Here is a 16,363-nt window from a genome sequence, read left to right as displayed (position 1 = left end):
CTGGATTTAGTTAGGCCCCAATGTGGGTACCAGACACCGGATGAGAAACAAAAAAAAAAAGTAGAATGCAATAACATACGTAGTTTTATAGGATTTCGCAAAACTCTCTAGATAATTTTACTGTTTAAAGGGTGATGAACGAAGAAAACATGAAAGATGGCCAGAGCGTAGATTCATCAACTATTCTAAGCAAAGTCAAAGAAAATATAAATCACACGAATGAAAAGATATTAACTAAGGTATGCCTCAAGAATAAAATCTATGAAAGATTAAATATTCGAAAAGATAAATTTAAATCATACGAAAGGAAACATATTCAATACATTACAGTTTGCTACTCATAATCACTAGAATACCTTGTGTCTTACTAATGAATATGCTAGAAATAATTTAGTTTCAATAAGAGTAGCATAATAGGTTTGGAAATTAGGATTTTGAGTTTAATTACTCTTTGGCTTGTAACCATTTTTATAATTTCAGGGCCCAAAAAAAATATAATGCTTTATTATTTTTAAATTTAATACTCCCTCTGTTTCAATTTAGATGAGTTAGTTTGACTCGGCTCGGTGTTTAAGAAAAAAAGAAGACATTTGAAACTTGTGGTCTTAAAAGCTTAAGGAGTAAAAGCTGTGTGGGACCATAATATTTGTGTGGTTATAAAGCTTCTCATTAAGGGTAAACTGAATAAAATGAAGAGTTTAAAGTTGAATTATTTCCAAATTTAGAAATGTGTCATTTATTTTGGAACAGACTAAAAAGGAAAGTACCTCATCTAATTTGAAACAAAGGGAGTATATAAATATATTTTCTACATGTAAATTTATTCGGTACGATTCGGTATTTTTTCGGTTTATTTTCACAAAATAAAAAACCTACCATAATTATCGGTACGGTTATAGATTTATATAAAAACCTACAGTTTTATTAAAAGAAACCTAAAAATCAGTTCGGTACGGTATAATTCGATCGGTTTAGTCGATTGTTAGCTAGCGTTTGGCCATAGATTCCCAAAATTATTTTAAAAAATCTGATTTGGGTGAAGTTTGGTTTGAAGATAAAAATGTGTTTGGACATCAGTTTTCAAAACATATTTCCCAAATTTATTTTGGAAAAACATGAAACATGACTTATACCCACAAGTTCTAAAAACTATCACAAATACCCAACAATACCATTATCAATAACATTCATTATATTATCGCAAACCATATTCCTGCACATAAATAAATTTGGTACAAAATTATCATTTTTATAATAAACTACATGATACACTATCAGATGACCGAGAAGACGAAGCAATATTGTTACAAAATAATAAATTATGGGCTCTTTTATAAAATACAAAAGTTTGAGGTAATTTTTAAAAAATATAATAGTAATATTTTGGCCCAAAACTAGCTATTGAGCTAGTTTTGGGATTTGGAATTTGTGATTTGAGATTTTGCCAAAATGTAGGCAAAATCTATGGTCAAACATGCGTTTGCCAAATAAAACCCAAATTTATTTTGGCAAAATCTATGACCAAACGGGTCCTTAGATATCCATTGACACCCTGAGTGAAATCCCCGGGGTACTCTTTTCTTGCTACTACATTTTCAATTTCTCTTCCATATGCAATTCTGTATATCTATCTTATACATATTAGTAATTAACAATATATAACTATTATAAATTATTTAATTTATATCATAGTTAGATTATCTTTGCTTCTATGTCAACCTTGTGCGACCTTCCTAATTTATAAATCTATTTCATGTATTGACATAAAATCCTGCATAAATGTATGCATTCAGGGATTCAGAATTTTAACAGAGAAAGCTAAATAATTGAATTGGCAGGCTTCCTTTGATCGATATTTGGAGAATAAGCGTCGAGTGGTCAAGGCCATTTTTCCTGACAAAAGAAGGAGCCAACAACTCAACGAGGTATTTGTTTCTTTGTGTGCTATGCAATGCTAATTGAGCATCCATGTATTACATGTGTAAATTTCTGCTATTCAGTTTTCAGGCCTTAAACATGAAGATAGGCATTTGTTATTTCTTTTCATAAGGCCATCAACCAATGAAAGTCACCTTGTTTAGTTCTTATCCTCTGTTACTACAATGATGGGCCTTAGACCCGCCTCATATATTCTTTCTATCCATAGTAGTTAAAGTGATAAACCTGAATTTGTTGTTGATGAACACAATATCTTGTTGGAAAACAAAGTTAAGAATGTAATACGACAAACAAAATAATAGGGGTAATAGGTAGATCTCATGTTAATTCTACTTCCACGGTGATTTGTTCAATTCGGCCATTGAGGTTGTCTTGTTCCCCTGCATCTTTAAGGCATTCAAATCTTTCATATGCTCTAGTCTCTCAATCCAGCAAACTAGTCTCTCATTAAAAACACTTGGATATAACACGGCTTCTAAAAGGCTCATCAAATGAAACACAATACATCACAAAACATAGGAACATGGCATAAGCACATTAGACTATTCCCTATCGGGCTAATTCCATTTACAGAACAAGTTGTAACATAAACAAAATAATCAAATGATTATTTTTTTCAAATCAGCTACATAAGCTTCCGATTTTAATAATAAAATCGGTATATGCAGAAGTACAAAAATTCACATGATATTCATATTCTTACCTCAAAACTTTGACGCCCGAGCCCGACTACTGCTGGTGAATAGCGACAGGAAAGTTCTGTGTGAATCTGCGAAGGAAAATTTCTAACCTTAACGATAAGAAATTTCAGAACGTATGGAGAAGAGAGCAGAGATTCCATATTGTATGAGAAAGTTTAAAATTGAGCTAAACTTACATAAGCTATGGAGATTACCGAGAGTTAAAATACAAGGCTAGAACAACTTCAGATTGTAGAATAAAAAGACCAAATCCAATATAAAAAATCACAAAAATCGAAATTAAAACAACGAGCAAAGATATTATATACACTAACAGTATAAAGTATAAACATATATAAGATCGAGATCTGATTGATATTACACTAAACTCAACTAAAATGCTAGCTGAATCGAATAAGTGCAGTTATAGGAAAACAGAGAAGTAGATCAAAGAATAACTAAGTTGAATTGAAGAGACACTCACCGATCAGAGGAAGAGAAATGGAGAGAGAGACTGAGAGAGAGATCGTAGGCTTCAGATTTGAATTAGGGGAATTTAGAGCCTAAAAATAATTGGAGGGAAGCTAAAGAGAATTGGAGGGCACACAACTTGAATTAAAAAAACTAGTTTTTCTCTTTCTGGACTAAATTTTTTTGTCACTAAAAAGTACTCCTATTCTTTTACCGGTTAAAGTTTAACTGCCGGTAATTAGTGACTCTAGAATATAAATTAGTGGCAATTAAACTATTGCCGCTAATTAATTGCCGCTAAATGTCTAATTTGTTGTAGTGTCCTTTGTCTTCTATAGTCAACACTATTGGTTTGGTGGTTGTACAATTTTTCCTAATTATGTTTGCTATTTCTGCACTAACCTACTCGTACTAGCTAGGTTTTAGTCAAACTTTTTAAACCATTTCTTCAATTTCTGTATTAATCTGCTTGTACTAGCTCTTTAGTCTAACTTTGAATTTGTACCACCAAAAAAATGCCGAAAAAGTTCTAATTTTTTAACCATTTTTCATCATTATCAACAACAACGGCTTACGAATTATTGGTCGTTCTTTCCCATTCTCAATCTTTTAGTATGTGTTAAGAGGAGCCAAAAAGAAAAAGTTCAAACCTAATATTTTAGGGCTTGCTTAAAAATTTGTGAACAGCTTGTCTTGGAAATATTTTCATTTTTTTTGTTTGTAGAAACTGTTTTTAAATCGAGCTTGGGCTAATGAGTACATAATATTACTTCGAAAAAGTAGTCGTAATTTATATAAGCAAAATGGTTCTTTAGGTGAGCAAAATTAATTTACATGATTAAGTCATCTAAAAAATAATCATAACTAACCACTTATAATAAATGAAATTACTATAAGATACTATAAAATTACCTGATATGTCAGTATATATTGTAAGAAAAATGAGTAGATAATATTGACCAAGAACAAGAAGGAAAAATACTGGGTCGTGGCAAGCCACTGCCTTAAAAGCGATTTCGGCCCGACTGGGTACAAATTATTAAGATCGATCGCTCCCCAAGGTTCCACAGCACCTCCAAACACGTGTACTCGTGGTTGGAAGTTTGGAATTTGCACAAAACAGTTGCCTAGAAATCGATTGAAGAAAAAGAGAAGATGAAGGTATTTTTCTGTATTTGAAAACTCCACAAGACAGCTCCTAATATAGATAAGATGCTAGAGTTGTTACAAGAAAGAGAATTAAATTAGGGGTTATAGAAATAAAAGAGCTCTTACAGAATTCAAGTAGGAGTTACAAGAATTCAAGTAGCAGTTACCACAATTTAAAGTATGGTTGTTACAAAGTAATAAATCAGAAGTTACAAAATTCAATTCAAAGAGAATGAATTTTGGTAAGCATGTATTTGGACACTTTTCTCGTAAGCTTAAAAAATAAAAAATAATTTAAGCAAAATCAGATTTGGATTAAGCCTTACGTATATCTCGCGCGCAGGGGGACTAAGAGCTCTTCAGGACTAATATCTCATGTGCGCGAGACCACTCCATTTTACTAGTTCTTTACAAGCCCAACAAAGAGCAATTCAATATAAGGAGAAGAAAAAGATTTTCCACAACCAATGAGTGACACTTTGTCTTTCACAAAAGACAAAGAAGTAAAGAAGAAAAAGGGACCACAAAGAAATCTTTGGTTTTGCATTATCAAGTATAATAATACCAACAATACTCCACTACTGCAAAGACAAATATAGAATAAGAACAATTCTGGGCAAAAGAAGAAACATGTACTTAAGTGTCAATATCTTTCGATTTGAATTGGCACGTAGTGAAATGAGGCAATAACTAACATCCACAAAGTGAAGTACTCTTGAACTGAATGAACATTAGTTGAGACCCCCACAACACATACTATATCCTTAAATTTATGCAAACTCCGCCATACTAACAAAGTACTTTTATGGTCATGCATATACCTTGGGTCTCATGAGTGCTCTAGAAAGACATCCCAAGTCTTTCATAAACGGTGACCGCACCTTTACACTCATGTAGGTGATTCCATCAAGTCTATCTACACGTAGACCACCTTAAGGCTATGGAATCATTAAGAGCGGAATAAGCTCAACCTTATAAAGCACTACCACACGCCATAGGGATAGGAAAGATAGTGCATATTGAGGTCTCATATGACTCCGTTTGACCACAAATGGGTATCCACCATACTTCCTCAATCAATGGGCTTTAGCCCCATCCCCCTCGACGTTTCAAGGATAACTCTCCTTACCAAACCCTTGATTAAAAGATCCGATAAATTTCTTTCGGATCTTACATATTCTAAGGAAATAACTCCATATTTCAATAATTATTTTACCGTACCATGTCTAATGCGGGTATGTCTTCTTTTTATATTGTACACACTATTTTTGGAAATTACAATTGCCGCCTGTGAGACACAATATAGAGAAACTGGTGAAGTTTGTCTTTCCCACAAAGGCACATCTGCCAATAAGTTTCTCAACCACTCAGCTTCTTGCCCTGCCAACTCAAGAGCAATGAATTCAGACTCCATAGTAGATCGTACTATACAAGTCTGTTTTGAAGACTTCTATGAAATAGCACCTGCACCCAAAGTAAACACATAGCCACTAGTGGAGCTAACTTCATCATTGTCAGTAATCCAGTTTGCATCACAAAATCCTTCTAAAACAACATGAAATTTATTAAAATACAAACACCAATCCATAGTACCTCTCAAATACCTTAACAAACGATGAAGAGCATTCCAGTGTTCACTACCGGGGTTATGAGTAAATCTACTCAATCTACTAAAAGCATAAACAATATCAGGTCGTGTATAATTTATGAGAAATATTACACTACTAATTATCTTAGCATATTCAGTTTGAGAAATACTGGACTCTTTATTCTTTCTCAAGTGTTATGCTAGGATCATAAGGAGTTCTCATAGGTGCTACATCAAAACAATTAAACCTTTTCAACATTTTCTCAATATAATGAGACTGATATAGCGAAAAACCATTAGAAGTTCTTTTGATTTTAATCCCTAAAATCACATCTACTTCTTCAAGATCTTTCATTTCAAATTTAGAAGACAAAAAATTCTTAGTCTCATTAACTACATTCACATTAGGGCCAAAGATTAACATGTTATCTACATACAGACATATAATTACACAATCTGATCCTATCATCTTGAAATAAACACAAGTATCAGATGCATTAACAACAAAACCATTGTCCACTAATGTGCTATTAAACTTTTCATACCATTGCTTAGATGCCTGCTTTAAACCATACAGAGAATTTCTCAATTTGCAACTTTATTCTCCTATCCTTGGATCACAAATCCCTCAGGTTGAGACATACAAATCTCTTCCTCTAGATCACCATTTAGGAAAGCTATTTTAACATCCATTTGATGTATCACTAAATTATTAATAGCGGCTAAAGCAACAAGAGTTCTAATAGTCGCTATCTTAGTCACAGGCGAATAAGTGTCAAAGTAATCAATGCCTTTCTTTTGGTTAAAATCCCTAATAATAAGTCTAGCCTTACATTTCTCAATTATACCATCAGGTCTCAATTTCTTCTTAAATATCCACTTGCTACTTATTGGTGTACAACCTTTAGGCAAATCAGACAAGTCCCAAGTGTGATTAGAAACTATAGAGTCTAATTCACTTTTAATGGATTCTTTCCAAAAACTAGCATCTATTCACCTCATTGCTTCATTATAAGTCTTAGGGTCTTCTTCTATTAAATAGATTGACACTAATTCATCACTCCAAACATCAAGATCAATATTTTCAGTCAAGAAAGTAGTGATAAAATCAGGACCAAAGCTAGCTTCAATTCTACGTCTCTTACTCCTTCTAAGTTCATTTTCATGCTCATTAGCATAACACTAGAAGAAGGAAAAATATGAAAATTAACAGACATAGATGTAGAAGCATTATTATGCAGATCACTAGGCAAATTATTTTTCAATAGAAAAACATGCTCAAAACATTCTGCATCTCTAGATTCACAAATAGAACTATCATTCAAAATATAAATCTACATGCAACACTATTTTGACCATAACTAATAAAAATAACATCAAAAGACTTGGGTCCAACAGTTACTTGTTTAAAATCAGGTAGACCCTTAGCCAAACACCCCCACACTTTCAGAATTTTCAAGTTAGGGGCAAACCCTTTCCATAATTCATACGGGGTTTTATCTAACTTCTTATGAGGGACTTTATTAAGAACATATCATGCAGATAAAACAGATTCCCCCCCCCCCCCCACATATTACCAGATAAACCCAAACTCAAAAGCATAAAATTCATCATTTACTTAATGGTTCTATTTTTTCATTCGGCTACACCATTTTGTTGGGGATTATAGGGTACTAGCACTAACCTCATGTATAATACCATTTTCTCACAAAAGGATTCTAGAGTATTAGTATTATATTCACCACCTCTGTCAGACCTAAGTCTCTTTATTTTTCTGTCTAATTGATTTTCTACTTCTGCCTTGTATTTCAGAAACATATTTTTAGCCTCATCTTTTGACTTAAGAAGATATATCTTAGTGTATCTAGAAAAGTCATCTACAAAGGTGATGTAGTATTTCTTTCCACCCTTATTAATAGTGTTCTTGAAATCTGCTAAGTCTGAATGCATAGTTCAAGCAATTCTGTCTTTTTACTAGTTACATTCTTAAAAGATTTTTTGGTATGTTTTGCTTCTACACAAATAGGACACTTAAAAAAATTATCAACATTAACTGCAAGAATTAATTCCATTTTTTAAGTCTTTTAATAGAAGCAATATTAACATGACCTAGTCTACTATGCCACAAATCAATAGATTCAGCAATGTAAGCAGAATTGAAAGTACTAGTATTATTAGTAATCTCTTGAGCGATGTTCAGTACAATAAACCCTCACTAATGTAACCCTTCCCAACAAAGTTTTCCCCACGAGAAGTAACAACTTTATCAGATAAAAAATAAGTTTAAGACCTGCTTTGTTGAGAAGCGCACCAGAAACTAAGTTTCTACGAAGGGAGGGTACATACAGAACATTGTTCAAGGCTAAAGTTTTTTCAGAAGTTAACTTAAGGAGAATTTTTCCTTTACCCATAACTTTAGCTGTAGTGGAATCACCCATGTAGACACACTCGCCATCAGCAGATTCCTCAAAGTCATGAAATAACTCCTTGTTGGCGCAAAGGTGCCTTGAAGCACCTGTGTCCAGTATTCAGTAAGTCTTGTTAGCCACCATGTTCGCCTCAACGACCACAACATCAACGACATCACTACCCTCAGTAAGGTTAGCTTGGACTATAGCTTTTCCTCCCTGCTTTGAGCTTTGTCCTTGTCTCTGATTGCACTGAAAGGCCTTGTGACCAATTTTGTCGTAGACATATCATGGTCCTTTCGACTTTTGAATATGGCCCTCCGGCTTATTGAAGTAATTCTGCTTCTTCACATGTCTTTTCTTCTGGCCTTTCTTCTGTTTTTCTTTAAACTTGTCTTTCACAAAAGTACTAGAAGATTCCACAAGGTTAGCTTTAGAAGAATTAAGAGAGGAAGAGATTTTATCTTATCCTTAAGCCGTTCAGACTCCTTATCTTTGAGACGGTTTGCTTCCTCAGTCCTCATGCGACTGATCAGTTTTTGAAGAGTTATGTTTTTCTTTTTGTATTTCAGTTTATTCCTGTAATCACTCCAGGAAGGTGGAAACTTTTCAAGCAGAACATTAGCCTAAAGAATCTCACACATCCCCATGCCTTCCTTCAAAACATCAGCAGTCAAGTTCTCATACTCGTGAACCTTCTCCATGATCGGCTTATCATCAACCATCTGAAACTTGATCCACTTTCCAACCACATACTTCTTTTTTCCGCGTCATCTCCACCATATTTCTTCTCCAAACTGTCCCATATAACTTTAGCAGATTTATAATTTATAAACAAATCAAAAAGAGGGTTAGTCATATGGTTAAGTAGATGCCCTCGAACAGTTTTATTATCCTTTTCAAATTTCTTCTTAGCATTATCATCATCAACAACAGTAGTAGCAACATTAGGACTATCAACAATAATATCAGCAGGAGGTTCGTTGAACAAAACGTAATCAACTTCTAATTGTTCAAAGAAAATTAAAAGTTTCTGGGACCAACACTTATAATTGTTTCCATCTTTTAAAGGCTCAAACTTTGACAGATCAGGAAGTGTTTTAGTCAAAGTGGTAGCCATCATTCAATATTATATATAAAGAAATCGCTTTCAAATTGTAAGAAAAATGAGTAGATAATATTGACCAAGAACAAGAAGGAAAAATACCGTGCCTTAAAAGTGATTTCGGCCCGACTGGGTGCAAATCGTTAAGATCGGTCGCTCCCCAAGGTTCCGCAACACCTCCAAACACGTACACTCGTGGCTGAAAGTTTGGAATTTGCACAAAATAGTTGTTCATAAATCGGTTGAAGAAGAAGAAGAGAAGATGAAGATGTTTTTCTGTATTTGAAAACTCCACAAGACAGCTCCTAATATAGATAAGATGCTAGAGTTGTTACAAGAAAGAGAATTAAATTGGGGATTATAGAAATAAATGAGCTGTTACAAAATTCAAGTAGCAGTTACCACAATTAAAAGTATAGCTGTTACAAAGTAATAAATTAGACGTTACAAAATTCAATTCAAAGTTTGAACACTTTTCTGGTAAGCTCAAAAAATAAAAAATAATTTTAGCAAAATCAGATTTGGATTAGGCCTCATGTTTATCTCGCGCGCAGGGGGGATCGACCTGTTTTGCCTTCAGGACTAATTTCTCATGTGCACAAGACCACTCCCTTTTACTAGATCTTTACAAGCTCAACAAAGAGCAATTCAATATAAGGAGAAGAAAAAAACTTTTCACAACCAATGAGGAACACTTTGTCTTTCATAAAAGACAAACAAAAGACAAAGAAGTATAGAAGAAAAAGGGACCAGAAAGTAATCTTTGAGTTTGCGTTATCAAGTATAATAATACCAACATATATACATTATATCCTAACAATAAACATGCAGTGGGTTGGTAAAGCTTCAAGCTGGCAAATATGTTGGTGCATATGGGGCATATCCAGCTCATTCAATATATAGACGTTTTTTGGAACGTTGGAATAATTAGAAGTATCAGTTAACTAATCCCCCTGGATGTGTTACCGAAAAGTTGCAAATTTTAGCTTAATATACGGCAAGGAATTCTAGTCCCTTCCTTTTATAACTAGAGAAGTGATGCCCGTGCAATGCACGAGCCCGAGAACATTATTTTTGCGTTCGTGCTAGTAGACAAAGTGCTCCATATTAAAGTCAAAATAAATAATCATGATCAAATTATATACAACATGAGGATAATATATTTATTTTCTCTCCAATATATGCAAATGAATGACATATCATTGTACCCTTCCAGCAAGTAATCCAGAGCTTCAGTCGTTCAATATTTTTAAACTTGTTGCTTCTTGTTGCAAGATTGTCTCCTTTTCTGCATGTTGTACTTCACAGTTGCCCAAAAGCTGTTTGTGATCAAGTTGTCTAGTCTTGTAGGTTAGTATTGCATACCATGTTCGCCTTAACAATACCATTTAATACATTGACAGAAGATCTGGTGGTGCTACTGCAACACATGATTTAGATTAAAGTAATAATACTTGAGTCCCAACAACTAACATTTTTATGTGATCAATCTGTAAAAAAAGTAGTAAATGATATGATATCACTCCGTCCTTGCAAAAAGATGTTTGTCGGTCTTTGGGATATTGTGAAGTAGCTAACTCTTTTTCTCCCAAAAGTAATTGTATCTCGTCTGTGAAGGCAAACAATACCCAAGAAGTACGCATGGTAATCGAAGTTGAGGAATGAGGCGTCTACATTTTTGTTGTGAAACCCAATGAGACCATAGTTGTAGCTAATGAGAATACAGTAACAATATAAACATGATACCAGTCAACTTATTGCTAATAATACATAAAATAAAAAAGAGAGAACTATTTACTCTTTCAAGCATAAACTTCAAGAAAAGATATTAAAATCTTTGTTCTTTTTTGGAACTCGAAATTAAGTGTTTACCCGAAAAACGGATAGAGTTGAATTTGTACGTAGTTCTAAAGGTATGTGGTATAACTTGACACGAATCGTAAGAGTAAATAAAAATATTGAATATTGGCCGTAAAGAATGAAAAATAAGTAAAGCTGAAAAGAGGATGATTTATGGATTACGTAAGATGAATCAATCTATGAGGCTAAAAAAGGATAATTCTTCAATAGGGGAGTGTATGATATCTGAGTTACAATGTATGTAAAACGTTCCCTTTACGGAAATATAGCCATCATCTGTATAGTGAGAGATCCTACTTTAGATATAATTAAAAAGACATAGTGGGGAACCCATGATAAATCAGCTTTTTCCTAATTCCCGCCGAGATTCTCCCCCTTAGTGCGGTTGCAACGGCTCTTGTTTGTGAGCTCGATTTTGATCGGAGTCGGTATTAGTCGGTATCGGTAGTTTCCAGTTTCGGAGCTCGATGTGGGTTTGAGGTCGATGCCGACTCGAGACCCGGTACTGACTGGGGCTCGGTATTGGTCGGCCTCTGGCCTTTGAGCTCGATTCCATCACATCTCATTATCATTCGATTCGGACCCGAGCTCGATAATGACTTCGAGCTTGGTATTTGACCTGTCCCTGAAATTTGAAGTTCGTTTGTGCCTTCTTCGGATCCCATCTCGATATTATGAAGACTTTCTTCGGTCCATTATATTTCGATCTTGATCAGACGTACGAAGGCAGAAATCTATTTCGACCGTATACAGATAGTCCCCTCGTATCTCGGGAAGGATATGGCGAGAAACGATATGATTTCCCAACGGCTCGATCAGATATAAGATGACGTTTACATCAGGCTCGATCATGACGCACGTGATAGCTGTCCCGTCGGTTAGTTTTTCAAGGCATTTAATGCGTGTCAAATAGTGGTCGGTCACCGCTGATATTGAACCGCCATTGCTTAATCTATAAATAGCCCCTCTTTTTATCATTCGTTACTTTTACATCTTCAATCTACAAATTTTCCAAGTTCTTCTTCTGAGTTCATCCATAAATCCGTGATTTTTTACTGCAAAATTTCTCTTCAAAAGCACCAAATCTTTGCCATCTCCTTCTATTCTCAATTCTCCAAACCAAAAATGGTGAAAACATCAAAAATTGTTCCTCAAAAAGAGAAAACTTCTTCCTCACAACCTGTCGCCGATAAAACACTGGTGGAGCCACGGCCTGAGGAGTGCGTTCCTGGGGCTTGTGTTCTTACCCTTGATTTTAAGGTGGACAAAGGCTCATCGGTTCCCAGCCGATGTGAGTCGGTATCGAGGTATATGTGTTCGATAACCGAGGGGTATCTCGAACAGTTGAGGAAAGATTGCAATTGGGATAACAAAGAAATAGTAATCCCGTTTTCTGAGGAAGATATCACCACTCACGTGAAAGGGTTTTAAGTGTGTATACTTACCCTTTCATGTTAGGCCCCCCCGACCCCGTTATTATCGATTTCTGCCGTCAATACAAAATAACCTTAGGCCAGATCCATCCTTCTTCTTGGCGGATCGTTATTTTGACCCGTTACTTCGTGAACAAGATTGAGGGGATGCCTTTCACCCTCGACCATCTCATTCGATTGTACTGCTCTCGCTTCTTTCGAGGCGGGTTAATAAAATTTCAGCGCTGGGCTACCAAGGTTCTGTTCTCGAGCATAGACGAGGACATGGATCGAGGCTGGATGGGCAGGTTCGTTCGAGTGAAGACTTCGGAACTGATCCCGACCGAAAAGATGCCATTTCCCGAGGAGTGAAACATGAAGCGTAAGTGTAATTTATCTCCTACTATCTTGCTCCTTCATTTCTTTCTCACCGATATCCCCTTTTTGTGATGCAGCGGTTTCTTGGATGCCCGGTGCGGTTCCCAACCTCAAGAACTGGGTATGGGCTCTAGCTTCGACCTCCACATATGCCGAGCACTCATGGCGTGATTTATTAAAGGGCCGATGGGAGGCCAAAAATCATGGTAAGCCTCTTTCGTGTATCTTTGGTAGCTCGAATGAGAGGCTTTTTATATACTTAAAACAATTTTCTTATATGTAGGTGTGGGAAAAGATGCGGTTCTGAGACCCCCGCCCGTCGAGGAAGAGGCTTTGACCTCTGTTCCAAAACCGGTGAAGGATAATAAGAGGAAAAGGGCTTCTACTCCCGAAGATCCAAAGCCGAAGACGAGGACGACTCGTAAGCCGAGGAAGAATACCATCCCTCTAACCATGGAATCGGTTCTGTGTATAAGTAATGAATATAAAGAAGAAGAAGAAAACGATGGGTCCGAATTCGTGGCCCGAGCGAAGAAAACCACCGATGCCCCAAAGGCAGTTGGATTACGGTGGTTCGTGTGTCTCCGCCTCGGACTGAGGTGATATTGGAGAAGGATTCGGGCAAAGTCCCCGAGTTATCGGAGGTTGAGGATGCCTCCCACCGAAGTCGACAACCGGTGGGTACATCCGAGAGGGCCGATCCCAAAGCTCTCCGAACCGAGGAGAATGCTCCATGTGACTCGCTTGGGGAAATAGTAATCGGAGGCTCGCCTAATCTCCCTACTTTTTTCGAAGGGGCGATTCGAGAGGCCCAATCTTTGGGGGTCCTTGAGGTGGACGAGCTTCAGGGAGGAGAGGACCCTTTCTATGACCTGTTTACCGATATCGATGATGCTGCCGGCCCAAGTGATGCATTGGGTCTTTTTCACGAAGTGCAGCATGCTTTGAATCGGGTAAGCCCTAATTCCCTTCGTTAGCACCACTTTTGTGTATACTATTCTTTTCTAACTTCCTGATAATGACTAGGTCGGGAATCCAAACTGGAGTAAGAATTTGAAAAGTAAATGCGGAAGCAATAACAATAAAGAATTGAACAACTAAAACTAAAGGGCAAAAAATAAAGGATATGGGAAAATTCAAGGAAAGAATTCCAAGAACTTCTAAGAACGCAAGTTCTATAGCCTTGACAAGATCAAAGCAACAACGTCTTGATTTATTGAATTAATCAAACGCCTTTACTTAAAAGCAAATCAAAATAATAGATTCGAATCTTGACCGCTTTACGAGTAACTTGAAACAACAATTAATAACTAGTATTAATCGCCTTCTAAGAATACCACAAAGGAATCAAAGATATCACAATAGAAAAGTAATCTTACTACCTTGAACTATGAACTAGTAAAGGTTGAAAGATAAATCTCAAAGCACAAGTAACAAAGGTTCAAAAGAACTCTCAAAGTATGATATACTTAATCAATAATCAAGTGTCTCAATGAATGAGAAGCACTCCTTATTTATAGGAGTATTAAGGCATAAAAAGTCCTTAATATTAGGTAGGGTGGTTGCTAAGGCATAAAAAGTCATTACAATTAGGTAGGGTGGTTGCTAAGGAGTAAGAAAAGTCATTACAATTAGGTGGGGGTCGGGGGGGCAAATCCCTTTAGGACAGATTTGGACCTTAAAACTACTAGTTTGGGCCATTGATTTGGACTCCAATTGGGTTCCTTTTGAAACACCCCCTTTTGGACCTCTTTTAAGCTCATTTTGAGCCCCTTTGGTGGACTTCAAGGGCTGATTTGGTGGCCCAATCTTCCTCCTCTTGGACTTCAATTTGGATCACCAAATAATAGTAAAACTTGGATAATTCATCTACTTTGGGCTTGAGCTCTTCCTCTACAATTAAAAGCTTCTTTATTTTCCATTAAAGTCCAGTAAACCTTAGAGTGCAACTCTTTAGCTTGAGATCTTGTAAATGGCCTTGGAGCTTCCAAAACTCTATCATTGTCCTTGATGCTATCACTTCCTTTCTTCTTTCTTCGTAGGCCATGGCGGTTCATCGAGAAGCATGTTATCGGTCTTGAGCTGAGCTGCATCGGTTCGAGGCCGACCTCCGATGGGTTACGGAGGAGAGGAATGCCCTTAGACTCCTTTTCGGTCAAAGGGAAGAAGAAATCAAAGGCCTTCGAGCTGAGTTGGCCAAGGCTCACCAAGACCAGACCGACCTGATTGAGCAGGTAATGATAATCTTAAGAACTTATGGGCTTGATTCAGGATCGGAGGCTAATATTTTGTTCTCACAGCTGCAGCAGAAGCTCGAGATGATTGGGCAGCTTCGTGAGGAAGTTGATATAATAAGGGCGGAGACTAAGGGATGGAAAGATGGCATGGACCGTCTTGCTGCCAAAAAAGAAATTGTTAGGGCCCAATTGTTATCGACTGCAAGATAACTTCAAGGCATGAAGGAGAAGAGCTTGGTTCAAGCGAGAAAACTAGAAGAACTCGAGGCTCGGTTGGCCTCCGAACTTGCCAAGGCCAAATCTGATGCCGAGAAAGCAAAGGCTAAGGCGGATGCATTCGTGGCCGTTTATCGGGCCGATGCTGAAGCTGCTCAGGTATAGGCAAGAGAGGTAGTTGAGGCCGCTAGAACTGGAGCGCATTGGGTTGCCGAACTTGCTAAATGCTGATCTCGGAGGGAGACTCTTGAGGAGATTCACGCTCGAGATTTCGATTTCATCGAAGAGATAAAAAAGGCTAAAGAGCTCAAAGCCGATGCTGAAGCCTTGGTTTTCGATGATGACGATGATGATGATGACGACGATGATGGGAGCAAGAGCAGGCCCGAGAGTGGGGAGGAGCCCGATGGAGAAGAAATCGTCCTCGGAGATAACCAAGAAACTTAGCCCTTAGTTTCTATTTAGGTCTTTTATATAGGGTTCTGTTCGGACGTTGTAAATATTCTTGCATATATATACAAAGATCTTTTCTTTTCCCGACTTGTCTCTGTCTTATTCTCTGTATTGTGAAGATTTTGTTTTGATCAAACTTGAATAAAAAACAACCCTTAGGCTTACTGGTTGAGTGAGTGATTTCTTGAACTCAAAATAAGAGTAGCCCGTAGGCTTAGTAGTCGAGTGAGAGTTTGCTCGAACTCGAAGTAATGTAGCCTATAGGCTTAATGGTTGAGTGAGTGATTTCTCGAACTCAAAATAAGAGTAGCCCGTAGGCTTAGTAGTCGAGTAAGAGTTTGCTCGAATTCGAAGTAATGTAGCCCGTAGGCTTAATGGTTGAGTGGGTGATTTCTCGAACTCAAAATAAGAGTAGCCCGTAGGATTAGTAGTTGAGTAAGAGTTTGCTCGAACTTGAAGTATTTTAGC

At 36.7% G+C, this 16,363-nt stretch overlaps 2 protein-coding genes and 1 long non-coding RNA gene across 3 annotated transcripts; 1 reads left to right on the top strand and 2 right to left on the bottom strand.

Annotated features, from left to right (window-relative positions):
• Positions 1–2,149: 2,149 nt before the first annotated feature.
• LOC117273207 (uncharacterized) lies at positions 2,150–3,212 on the bottom strand. Its single transcript, XR_004503164.2, has 2 exons — positions 3,103–3,212; positions 2,150–2,707 (listed from the first exon to the last, which is right to left on the bottom strand). It is a non-coding gene; the product is annotated as an uncharacterized lncRNA (long non-coding RNA).
• Positions 3,213–6,004: 2,792 nt separating this feature from the next.
• On the bottom strand, positions 6,005–9,354 carry LOC138901553 (uncharacterized). Its single transcript, XM_070189325.1, has 6 exons — positions 8,991–9,354; positions 8,117–8,341; positions 7,525–7,766; positions 6,824–7,008; positions 6,448–6,709; positions 6,005–6,385 (listed from the first exon to the last, which is right to left on the bottom strand). Exons 1-6 carry the CDS (start codon positions 9,352–9,354, stop codon positions 6,005–6,007), a joined length of 1,659 nt encoding a protein of 552 aa, XP_070045426.1.
• Positions 9,355–15,445: 6,091 nt separating this feature from the next.
• Positions 15,446–15,889, top strand: LOC138901552 (histone H2A.Z-specific chaperone CHZ1-like). The gene is made up of 2 exons (XM_070189324.1): positions 15,446–15,601; positions 15,686–15,889. Exons 1-2 carry the CDS (start codon positions 15,446–15,448, stop codon positions 15,887–15,889), a joined length of 360 nt encoding a protein of 119 aa, XP_070045425.1.
• Positions 15,890–16,363: the final 474 nt, after the last annotated feature.

Source organism: Nicotiana tomentosiformis, chromosome 11 (genome assembly GCF_000390325.3).
Source record: "Nicotiana tomentosiformis chromosome 11, ASM39032v3, whole genome shotgun sequence".
NCBI classification, from domain to species: Eukaryota; Viridiplantae; Streptophyta; class Magnoliopsida; order Solanales; family Solanaceae; genus Nicotiana; species Nicotiana tomentosiformis.
Note: the sequence above shows the minus strand (reverse complement) of the source record. Positions and strands in the feature narration are given on the sequence as shown.